The sequence below is a fragment of the Colletotrichum scovillei genome, assembly GCF_011075155.1.
Source record: "Colletotrichum scovillei strain TJNH1 chromosome Unknown Contig00006, whole genome shotgun sequence".
Taxonomy (NCBI): Eukaryota; Fungi; Ascomycota; class Sordariomycetes; order Glomerellales; family Glomerellaceae; genus Colletotrichum; species Colletotrichum scovillei.
In genome coordinates, this window is record NW_023336264.1 from 2,014,578 (window position 1) to 2,026,787 (window position 12,210).

Below are 12,210 nucleotides of genomic sequence, written 5' to 3' on the forward strand. Positions count from 1 at the left end.
ATGGCTGGGGAGAAGGGCGATGAGGTTCCAGAGAGTGAGGTGACCCCAGGTCGAACGATCTCTCGGGAGGAACCTCCAACCACAGCAACATCTGAGAAAGATGAGCTAGATGTGCGGGCTTCGTCGGACCAGGGCTCTAGACAACCTCCAGCAAATGGAGAGCAACAGCGAAGTGGAAGCAGGGCGTCCACATCATCAGCGCCTCGCGGTGACTCGTCAACCACAGCAAAGCCTTCCAGGGTCCCCTGGGCCGCTTTGGCTGGGAAGGGTGCCACTGGAGCGAAGTTGGATATGCGGAGCGTGGCAAGCCCTTCGCGCGATGATTTCCCAACACCAGCTACGCCCGCAACAGCCATACAGGATGTATCCTCTGATCGTCCTGCTGGCGAAGCAGAGCTTCCGTTTAGTCGAGGTCGAGGCCAAGCAGTGCCGTCAGATTCAGCCTCCAGGAGCTCAAGCATGTCCCGGCGCGATAGTTCAGTATCCAGGGGCAGGCGTCGCAACCCCGACGATTCCAGGGGCACTATTCCCATTCAGCCAGCGAGGCAGACAAAGCAGACCAGCCGGCCGAAAAGTCCGGCCCCATCCACCTCTGAGTCGACTCCGCTGGGCCAACAAGAAGGCGAGGAGACTCAAGCGAGCAATCCAGCACCTAATGCGGAGCTAATTGAGTCAACTGAGTCGAAAGGGCTCGAGGATGTGAGAAATTACTTAAGAGGCCTCGCGGAATCACACGGCATTCTTCATCTAGTCAACAAGGAGCCGGCGCCCACAACATGCGAGCAACTCTTCAAGAATTTTGCCTCAAAGGTCTCCGAAGAATGTAGTACGTGGCAAGAGAAACTTCAGATCGAGAGTTCAAAACTTGAGGCCTCGACGCAAGCACACGCGCAGCTTGAGAGGGAAAAGACTGCATTGCAACAGATCGTGGCAACGCAAAGTGACAAACTTGGCGAACTTGGCCCACTTGAGCGAAAGGCACGAGACCTCGAGGTGCAGCTCACGAAGTGTATCGACGAGCGAGACAAACTCAAGTCGGGCCTGGAAGCAAATCAAAACCAGCTCAAGAGAGCTCAGAATGAGTGCAACGAGAAGGAGATTGCACTCCAGCACCGCACAGCAGAGCTCAATGAAGTTCAATTGCGCATCCAACAAATGGCTCCTCCAGTGAACGAGGAAGAGCTCAAGAGTACCATTTCTAAGCTGCGTGATCAGCTCAATGCCGAAATGTCAACCAGGGCGACAGCGGAGCGTAAACTCGAAGAAGAGAAGGGCGTATGGCAGGCGAAGGAGAAGCGGCACGAAGAGGACGTCTCCTATATGGAAAAGCAGTTGGTGGACTACCAAAAGCAAGTCAAGGAAGCGCAAGCCATGGTCGAGAGCCTTCGGAAACAATTGGCGGAACAGACCAGAAAAGTCTCCCAGGCCCAAATCGAGGTGGAAAACATGACTTTCACCGTCGACCACGAGAACGTTCCCCTGGCCGAGTATCGTAAGCTCGTCGACAATGCGAGGGGCGAGGTTTCGGACTTGGAGTTACGACTAGCTCAAGCAGAGACAGAACGCGACGAGGCACTAAAACAAGACGTTCCCATGGACGATATGCGGGACATCATCGGAGAGGTTGTCGGTTTCTACGGCCTCGCCATGGACGATGCCACGAGCAACCTGTACAGCAACTGGCGGGAAGAGGAAGCTAGGCTAGCGGACTTGGTTTGTGACGGCAACGACGGCTTTCGTAGATACCCTCATGCCGTCGTGCTTTCCGACGAAAAGCCTTCGCAGTCACTGTCTGATGATTTGTTCTCGCCTCCCAAGCGGACTTCTGGGGCGGTAGCTTCAAAATGCGAAGAATCGCAGACAGAGAGCGAGCCTGAAGAGAGGCTTAATCTCGCGAAGGAGCTTGGAGAATTCAACAGCCAGTCCTCCGCGGTAAGTTGAATCGAACCTCGCAAGGTTGGATGAAATTACTAATTGGGTTCATAGGAACCGGAAGAGAACCAGGGCAGCCCCGATCGAACGCTACAGACAATTGAGGACGAACTCAGCAGACTCGATAGAGTGTCTTCGGCAGTGAGTTCAAGCAGCTCCATTCTTGACGCGATGCTAACCAGTACTCAGGGGACCCAGGGAAGCAAGGTTGACCAAGGGGACGTGTCCCGTGAGCTACGCAGTACCAAAATCGCATTGGACGAGTGCCAGCATCATCGTAAGGAAGCCGACAAGGAGATAAGAGACCTCAAAGATGAGGCCAAGAAGCTTGTTGATGAGATTGCGGAGCTGGAAGCAAGCGCTCGGGTGCTGGAGCAGACCATCGAGGAGCACGAATCTAATGCCGAACGAATGAAGAGAGAAGCCAACAGACCATCTGCTATCCAGGCGCGCGACGAACAAGACGCCGAGACCAACCTCAAGGAAGCCGACGAGAAGATCAAGAACCTGGAAGTTACGCTCCGGCAACGAACAAAGGAGCTCAAGAGACTCCAGAGGAGGGAAGAGTTCATTTCGCAGGTCTCTGAACAGCTCAAGGGGCAGTTAAGCGCTGTCCACGACAGACTGGGCAAAGCTGAGGCCAAGGCTATGTACGCCTGCGCGCGAGAAAAGTTGGCGCAGGAAAAGATGGCACAAGAGGCTGCCACAGCGGACGGATCGAGCACAGGTGCGAGCTCGCTGGACGACCCGGGAGAACACCTCAAGCTGGTGGCCGACCTGATCGACCGCGTGGACAAAGCGGAAAGCGACCAGGCAGCGAGCCGCAGAGATCTGCAGGAGATCCAACAGACGGTGGCCGGCCTCGATGAGGATGCCAAGAATCTTCGAGAGGAAAGAAACAGCCTGACTCTTGAGAGGGATCAGCTCCAGGAAGAAAAGGTAGAATTGTCCCAACAGAGAGACGCATTGAAGGAGGATCTCAAGACGTACATGGATTCTGCGGACGAAGTTGCAGAACGAAACGTCAGACTCCTTGAGCAACTACGGGAAATCGAGCAGGAAATGAGGAAGAAGATTGAAGAGATCAAACGCAAGGACGAAGAAATCCAACACAAGGATGGGGAAATACGAGGAAAGGACCTCTTACTCAAGGAAAAGATGGAGGAGTTGAAGGCGAAGCAGAAGGCTCTCGACGAATGCCACGAACACGGCGAGCGCCTCAATGCGGAAGTACGCACACTTGAAGAGAAGGTGGCCGAATTCCGGAATAAATGGAGCTTTGCAAAACAAAGATACGACAGTGAGCTGAAGAGGCGCCTCATAGTGGAGCAAGAGGGTGTCGACCACCTCGAAAACATGATCAAAGGCAGGCTGGTTGAGAAAGACAAGGAGTTGCGAGAAGAGTGGATGGCGGAGCACAACAAAACCGTCGAGAGGTTGGAGGACGAGGTTCAAAGCTTGAAGCGGAGAGCCGAGGTGGGCGAAACTGAGCTTGAGAGGACCAAAGCTACGCACCAGGAAGTGGTGGATGGCCTCGAGTTCAAGATCCGCGACCTGGAGAGCCGCAAGTCGGCTGCCGACGAGGGTACAGATCCGGCGGAGATCGAAGCTCAACAGAAGACAATGGAGGAGCTCAAGCTCAGGGTTCAACAGCTGGAGAATCGGAACCAAGCCCCTGATGAGGATGCTGATCTAGCCAAGATCAAAGAAGAGCATGGCAAGACGGTAGATGCCCTCGAACACAAGATCCAGACTCTGGAGGAGGACCATCGGAGGGAGTCGGCTGGGCTGGAACGACAAGTCCTTGCTCTAACGAGCGAGAACGAAGGGCTGACACGAGTCTTGTCGGCTACAGCCGTGCCGAGCGGGATCATGATCTCTCACCAGGGCACACAGACTCACTACACGCCACCAGTTGAAAGCTCGACGCGGAACCCCGATTACCAACCGCCCAGCGAGGGGACTTTGGGGACGACATCAGGCAACCAAGGCCCCCCTCCTGAATTCAGAGCCATGCACCAGCAGTTCCAAGACGCTTTCAAAGGTCTGATACGAAAGCAGTCTGCCACCGCCGACAAACTTGATTCCTTCTTCAAGAGATTGTGCGACACGCTTGGGAAAATGGAGCTACCAGAAAATCCTGACGAGTACGAAGTTGACCGCTTGGCAGAGCTCCGTGACGCCTTCAACGAAGCTCGTACTAAGATGTACGAACTGGGCTTGGCGAAAAGGCACTTTTTTGAGACCAACATTGAGAACTATCCTGACGAGCTGTACGAATTCGCGCAGAAGATTCACATGTACAAAGAAAGGCTCGAGCGGATCGAGATCAGGGCGGCCACCACGGCGGCCAACACGACAGCCAACGCGACAGCCAACGCGACAGCCAACGAGAATAGCAGCGGAAACAATGCCGGCGGGAGTGATGGTGACAGCCAACCTCATCAGTCCGAGGCTAGCAGCTGGGTGACTGCCAGCAGTAGCGAAACTCCTTCTGGCAGCGGCGACGATGATGATTTTGATATAGACGGACCGGACCCCGGTGACGATCCAAAGAAACTCCGCAAAGCCATCGTCGCATTGGAGAGGATGAGGGATGAGGCCGATGCAACCCTAGAGCAAGAGGGGAGGATATTGCGCAGAAACATCGCTCATTACGGAAGGATTTTCAACCGGCTATACCAAGATCTCGGCAACCCGCGCGAGCCAACCCAGCAGCTCCAACGAGAACGGAGGGCCGTGGGACAGGCCGTCAGAGACCTAGCTGACTCGGAGGCCACCGTCGCCGGGACAAGCTCAGCCTCCGGCACCCAGCCCAACGTCGCCGAACCTCCGCTGCCCCCGGACCCTTCGCTGAATCGTCCATCAGAGGACCTGGATAAGTGGAGAGGGAAGAAGAAGGCTTACAGATTCCCCGACGGCGACGATCCAGGAAGTTCGGGCGACAGCACCGTCGATGGAGATATCGATCAATATGAGTCACCCAAGCGGACTCCTTGGGAGGCACGCGTATATGCCATCCGGGAGATCTTGACGCTAACATACCGGGAACAACGGGCTTGCATGTACGCTCGAAATGCCATCATGGAGGCCACGCTGAATCTGCAAGTCGCTGATGATCCCGTCCGTAACCAGCCAGGACCGACGCCTTCCGGCGTCTCTGCACATCCGCTCCCCAGCGCACCCGCGGATCAAGGAGGCCCAGGATCTTCTCAGGCAGGACCATCGTCTGCTGCCGCGCAGCCAGCCAGCCCGGACAGTCAAAACGACGAGTCTCAGCGGGCATTCCAGAGCCACAACGCCTTTGACGACCTCGCGACCGAAATTTCCTCGCAGGCATCAAGTGATTTCTTCAATTTTCCCACCACGGATCGAATCCTACCCTCCTACCTCCCGAGAAGCATCTGGGACCCCCTGAATGATTGGTCCATGAGTTGTGAGAATGTCCAAAGCAATCTTGAGCGTCTCAACTATGCCATCGAGTGCCTCATCCACGACGGCATCAACTCTCAAAACTATGAGTTCCTGCGCAGCAGAGCCCGACAGCTCAAGATCATGCTCGAAAAGGCCAACGCAACAATTACCGCTCTGAAGGCGAGAGAGGTCAATGAGTTCGAGGGACGGTCTGACAACGAGCTCACGGAAGAGGCGCAGCGACTCAAGAAAGAGAACAAAAGGTTGGAAGAGAAGCTCGAAGATTTCAAACAGATAGCCGCGAAGCGACAAAACGACGAGAGGCTCAAACGGTTCGCTGCAGATGCCCGCGCATCAACTTCGGAGAAGATGAACGAGAAGCTGAAAGAGACTATCAGCAAGCTAGAAAGAGACAAGAAACAGGCCATTGATGACGGCGTGGACAAGGAGATCCGCGAGACGATGTACTACTACGAAGAGCAAAATAAGGAAGTTGAAAAGTTGAAGCGCGAGATCGCGAAGCTGGAGAAGAAGCTTGCCGAGGAGCAGTCGACGAAGAGCGCCGTATTCGATGGTACCGTCGAAACCATCAAGGACCTGCAAGAAGAAATCCGTCAGCTGCGGAGGGCCAACGAAAAGTTGGTAGACAGAGGCAGGACGTTGGCGACCGACATGGAACGGGCTCTGGACGTCACGGCGGGCACATCGGGCACCGACGCACAAAAGTTGGCCCGGATGCGACAGCGCATCACCAACGCTCTACATCTGGAGGTTCCCGACTACCAAGAGATCGAAGATTTCCCACTTGAGGCGGAGTCGGAGCGAGAGCAGGAGTTCGTCGACGCAATGAAGGAGTACGAGAGGCAGTCGAAGAATCTGCGAGACCTCAACGACCGACAAGTTCGCCAGCAAAAGCGAGATTTCGACGACAGACTGGCTAAACGAGACGCTTCTATGAAGCTTCAGCAGTCCAAGTTGAGGGAGATCTTGGCTTCGCAGAGGCAGCGACTCAGGTTGTGCGAGATGGAGTTGGAGGCCGAGAGGATGCAGCTGCAACATGCCAAGAAGAGAATGGTATTGATGGAGAAGCAGCTGCAGGAGCAAGCTCGAACGAACGTGGATTTGATGATTGATCAGGATGAGCAGAACTTGAAGGCCGCCGAAGAGGGGACATCTGGAGAGGAGCCTGGGCGGGAGAAGAAGGATAAGGGGAAGCAGCGTGCAGGCGCACCCGGTGGTCCTGATGGTGATCCCGACGACGACGACGACGACGACGAAGATGATGATGACAACCACGGTGAAGGTTCCAGCGGCGGTGCTCGAGAACCCGGCAAGAAGCAGACAGGAAGCGGCAAGATGTGTGGCTGTCCCTGCCTTGCTGCCTGCGATTCAGCAGGCAGGCCGATAGGTGCTAGACAAGAAGTCATCGACGACCTTGTCAAGTTCTACGCCAAATACAGACGCTGCTGTGGTCGTAAACCCAAAATGAGGAGCGCTGGAAGCCAAACGACCGCCGAAGCCGCCTCCGGAACGGAGACGGCCGAGGTCCCCGAAGACGACGGCCTTCTCCTGGTGCGATTGGCCGGCCTCCTACGCATGGACAGCGACACGAGAGATCGAATCGAGAACCCGCGCCTGAGCTACTTCGCGCGCCTGCTCCTCGCCTTCTGGAGCTGCATACGCATCCACGGAGTCGCGTGGAGGCAGACACTTTACTGGCTGGTCGCCGGGAACCTTTACTCGGCCGTCTATTACCTACCCGGCAGGCGCTGGAGACCGGGCGAACCAACGATTCCGTCGCCCAAGCTCCTGGCGCTGGCGATCAAGGACGCGATCATCTTGTACTGGTTCTACTCCTTGTACCAGGCGCTCATGGCGACGTGGGCCGTGCAGAAGGTCTACGATATGGCCAACGGGTACACGAGGGCGTATTACATCGAGAGGGCTCTGCACCCGGAACGATCCAGGTGGTGGGGTCTCGACGGGATCGATATGAGGCTTACTGGGTTCTCTACGACGGAGCCTCCTGTGCCTGTCACTACAGACGATGGGGCGGCGGGCATCAGGAGGTGATTTTGAGGTTTGGAGGGGAAAGCAAAGGAGTGAAAGTTCGTGCCCGTGGAAGGCGCGGGAGGCGGAGGACGGCAGATGAGAGGGTATCCTTCGGGAGCGTCTTGGCGGGGGATCTGTCAGTAGACGGAGATTCTAGCAGTGAGCAAAGTGATGTGTGGTAGAAGTTTTTCGTCTGATGATGGGGCAAACGATAAACGGTGTTGCGTATGCATGTCCGGGAAGTCTGCAGGGAGCAATTGTTCGGATCGTTCGTTTAGGGTTCCACGGAGTTCAACGGCGTTGGGAACTGTTCTGTAACTTGTTGTAATTGCTTACCACATGGTTGTAAGGACTGGTTCACTGGTTGTACGGATGACTACTGTTTTGGGAAATAGCATGCAAAGAGATTTTGAGAAACATGGCATCATTTACCAGTTGACGATCCGTGTGCCCGCTCTTGACATGGTCTTGACAGGAAACGAGAACGAAAGGACTTTGCGTGAGTGACTGGCCGACAAGTGACCAGTGAGCCAGTGACAAACTGACGATAACCTCCGCTCAGCACTCCGACGCATGATTTGGAATTCGGGGAACGGGGCCCATGTCGTGTCATCCACGTCCAGTTTCCAGTTCCGTCCCGGGACCCTGGGCCACCATGTTATCTGCAAAAGAGAGAAGAAAAGATGGAAAGAAGCCGCACTCTACGGGGCGGAAAAGGGCCTAGCGCCCCGGGGCCCCACTATCCAGAAGATTCCCACTTTCGGTCTAGTCCGGCGTCTGTGCCTCGGCCCCGTACCTGTTCTGTTTTGCACTTTTTGCTTCAAAGTTCTGCAACGGAACGACTCGTCTCCCCGGTTCCCATAAAAAAAGAAGGGAATCGGAGGAAATGTTTCGCGGAAATGCAAGCGCGCCTGGCTTGCTGGCAGCTGGAGAACGTTTTGGATTACCAAGACAAGCAAGTCGAATGAAGAGACTAGGAAGGAGGATCCCGTCACACGGCCCGGCACTTGCTGCACCAGCGGACCAGCACATCGAAATCCATTCGTTCGGGGCCTTGAACGGCTTCTGCGATCCGCCGTCCCCGATTCTACCTCGGCCGCGAGATACCAAGCAGAGTAATATCGAGCTCTTTTGGAATTGGAGCTTGGGATTAGCAAAAGGCACTACTATGCTATTACAGATGGCTGCTGGCGCCTGGCTTACTAACAGCGCGGCAGTTTTAGTTAGTGTAGGGCGCAATGGAAGATGTCACTCTGATGCGGTCCCACCTCACACCACCTGGCCAGTGATGTCATGACTTGGGGGGGCCACGCCCAGCGCCTTTCAGTGGGCTGTGGTGGGAAACAACGTTCTGACTGACAGCAACCTGCAGGAGCATCCGCCGCGGCTGGTCCGGAGACCCAACTGACCACCTATCGAACACCAATTTGACATATTCGCATTCGCATGTCAATCCAAATTGATTGTACAGAGACTTTTCGCAACAACCAGAGGCTGGTCGTCAGTCAACATTAATTATAAGTTGAAATTGAGAGTCTACGGATACAGCAAGACACAACCAGAAAGCGGAACAAAGGTTGGCATACAAAGGGCAAAGCTCGCCGCAACAAGAATAGAGAAGAGTTCTGGTTTGGTCTGGTCCTACCAACTTCCAACAAGTTCATAGGACAGCTGAGAAGAAAAAGCTCGGCCGACCCAAACAAGGCATTCAAATCTCATTTCCCATGCGCCGGTCACCCCATCGGATTCCATGAAACGTCTTCTCCCCGACTCAGCACCATTTCCCGACCACACCCGGACGATCTCTCTCCTGCGCGGAACTCATCCCATTCACCTACCTATCAAACCGTTCCCAAGTCACCTCTTGTGAAGAAAAAAATTGGCAAGCCCAATTTGCTGACGGCATCCCCCACTCCCGCGCCCTCCCACCTCCCCAATTCTAGAACGTCGTCTCCCTCGGACTTGGACCCTTACCGCAAGGTACATTTGAATTTGAAATGGTACGTGCTTTTTTAGCTCGTGAACTTGCCTCATCCCAGCAGCCCGCCGCCCGCCATTACCTCATATATAGGTAGTCGCTCACCCTCCTCACACTGAGCTCACAACTCATAAAGAGCTTCAAGATCTGCTATTTCACACCTCGTCACGCACGTTCGCATTTCTAATCACGTTCCTCATATAGAGACTATCAAGATACCCGGCTATAACAGCCCACGCACGCAATCTCAATCCTTCGCGCATCCATCGCAGAACATTCACAGCAACTCATAACCCACAAGCTCGATCCCAAGCGCAAGAATCAGCAGGAGGGACCTCATCTCACACCAACAACAACACAAACACCAATCCGCAGTCACCAATCCAGGGCCAACACACCCTCGACTCGCCAGAGCAACAACTCAAGGACAACCACACCAGCCCTCTCAAATCCGCCAAAGACCAAATCCACAACCTCACAATGTCTTCAAAACTCATCCCCCAAAACCCGGCAGACGTCATGGTCATCCGCGACCTCACCCCAAACATCACAACCTTCTCCGTCCCCTTCTCCCGCTTCGGCACCCTCAAAATCGGCGGCCGAGCAACCCTAGTCCGCCTCACTTCCGGCTCCCTCGCCGTCTTCAGCCCCGTCGCCCTCACCGACGCCGTGAAAGCCAAAATCGCCGAAAAGGGCGGCAACCTCGCCTACATCATCGCCCCCGACATGGAGCACCACATCTTCATCTCCGAGTACAAGGCCGCCTACCCGCAGGCCAAGATCATCGGCCCCGACGGCCTGCCGCAGAAGCGCGCCAAGCAGACGGGCGACCCCAAGATCAACACCACGGACGAGTTCTTCGTCGTCTTCAAGGACGGCGCCGAGAAGCGCAGCACCACCATCACCCCCGAGTTCGACGCCGACTTCGAGTACGAGTACGTCGACGCCCATGCCAACAAGGAGCTCGTCTTCTACTTCAAGCCCGAGCGCGTCCTCATCCAGGCGGATCTGCTCTTCAACTTGCCCCCAAGGGAGCAGTACTCTAAGGCGCCCGAGGGCGAACGCGACACTTCCTCCGGTTTCGGTAACAAATTGTTTGGCGGCCTGCAGACTACCGAGGGCGACGTCAAGTGGGTGAAGCGCTTCCAGTGGTATGTGATGAGCAGCAAAAACAGGCCGAGCTTCAACGAGAGCATTCAGAGGATCGATGCGTGGGACTTTGATACGCTCATCCCATGCCACGGAGACACCATTCAGGGCGATGGAAAGGAGAGGTTCAGAAAGGTGTTTGAGTGGCACCTGGCTGGTACCAAGAAATAGGGGAGGAATCGGTGTCTTTTCTTTTTGTAATAGGGGCAGGGGTGATGATTTTCATGGTTCGCATGACGGCGCTTGTGTTTACTTTAGCTCGATACCACATTAGAATCTAATATCAAATATGTCCCAAGAACAGTTCATCAAAACAAACTGATGCAAATAGCTTAGAAAAGGATCAAATCACTTTGGACCCCTTACTATTCGTTCGCTCGTCTGTTATAGCCTGTATAGTTTCTGCCTATCTGTGTTTAATCGAATTCATTGACGACGGGATCTCGATGTGTAAGGCATCATGCCTCTAGTTATGAAGGTTCCAAACTTCAAAATACTTGTTCCCATCTTCATCTTCCTTCCCCTGACCTGTCAACCCCAATCATCGCGAGAAACTTCAACATGCCCTCTAGAGTCCAGTTTCTCCCCCGAGTGAACAGCCAGTGACTAACTGGAGTAGCCTTGTGATGTGATAATACTCAAGATGCGTTGCTTCGATTAGTTAGTGGCGGTTTGACAAGAAGAGAGATGGAGTAAAGTACCTCGCTCCTGGCATGGAGTCGTCCTTAGCAAGACGTTTCGGTGGCAATAGCTTCGTGAAATGTTGGGCGATCACGTCGTCCCGCACATTCTCACCCTTGGCCGACAGAGAAATCGTTCCCTGATGGCTACTGGACGCAACGTACTGGGCAGACCAAAAGGCCATCAATTCTGCCAGTGTGTGGTGTCTTGAGATAGCATCCTTCACTTTTCCAGCGGAAGCCTGACGCTTCGGATCAAGGAGCACAACGTAAGCGGCCTCGCTGATGATGCATGACATGGCAGATTCTTCACAAGTCGGGTGCGTGACAACCAAGTCAAGGACACCTTCACCGGTGACACGGGTCTTGTTCTTGAAGGGCTTCAACTCGGCCATCGTTCGCTTCTCAATGGTGAGCATAGCTGTCTTTGCTTCGAATCGATCGGCGAGAATCCAGAGCTCGACGTGCAGAAGAAGATCAGACTTAGGCACTTTCCATTCAGTAGTGCCCTTGTAGAAATAGTCGAGCAGGTGACGCATAAGGTCCGGTCTGACGTCTTCGAACTCGACAACACCGTCCTTGCTCTCCTGTTTCCCATGTCAGATTCTATCGATCAAAAAATGGGAATGACGAGTGTAACCTTGTAGTAATTGTGAAACATGGCCTCAAAGTACTTGGAGTACATGGCGAGTACTACCTTATGGACCCGTATTTTTTCGCCTTGACAGACGATTGTGAAATCCGACAACGTGCCGGTTTCCATCATCCATCGATGATCCTCTTCGGCCATTGTGCGAGCCTTTTTGGTTGGGTTGTCTGAGTAAAGATTGGTCTGGAGCGAGTGGGTGTGGAATATTGGCGTGATGAGAATCAGATTTAGACGTGGAAGCGTCTTGCCGCAGAAGAAAAGGGGAAAAGTGAGGTGGGAACGGTCTATTGTTTTCCATGCGAAGAAGGAAAGTCCAGAGGGCTGAATTTGCCCGGGCTACTGATGAGAAGGCAGGT

The 12,210-nt window shown here is 54.3% G+C and overlaps 3 protein-coding genes across 3 annotated transcripts; 2 read left to right on the plus strand and 1 right to left on the minus strand.

Moving 5' to 3' along the window:
* On the plus strand, positions 1-7,419 carry HER10_EVM0005167 (uncharacterized protein; the record flags this gene model as incomplete). Its single annotated transcript, XM_035474790.1, has 3 exons — positions 1-1,932; positions 1,987-2,073; positions 2,122-7,419. The coding sequence occupies 3 exons, from the start codon at positions 1-3 to the stop codon at positions 7,417-7,419; spliced, it is 7,317 nt and encodes a 2,438-aa protein (XP_035332590.1).
* Positions 7,420-9,856: 2,437 nt separating this feature from the next.
* On the plus strand, positions 9,857-10,696 carry HER10_EVM0010947 (uncharacterized protein; the record flags this gene model as incomplete). Its single annotated transcript, XM_035480391.1, has 2 exons — positions 9,857-9,988; positions 10,070-10,696. The coding sequence occupies 2 exons, from the start codon at positions 9,857-9,859 to the stop codon at positions 10,694-10,696; spliced, it is 759 nt and encodes a 252-aa protein (XP_035333308.1).
* Positions 10,697-11,186: 490 nt separating this feature from the next.
* Positions 11,187-11,995, minus strand: HER10_EVM0000612 (BTB/POZ domain-containing protein; the record flags this gene model as incomplete). The annotated part of the gene is made up of 2 exons (XM_035470386.1): positions 11,187-11,792; positions 11,846-11,995. The coding sequence occupies 2 exons, from the start codon at positions 11,993-11,995 to the stop codon at positions 11,187-11,189; spliced, it is 756 nt and encodes a 251-aa protein (XP_035332063.1).
* Between the last annotated feature and the right edge of the window lie 215 nt (positions 11,996-12,210).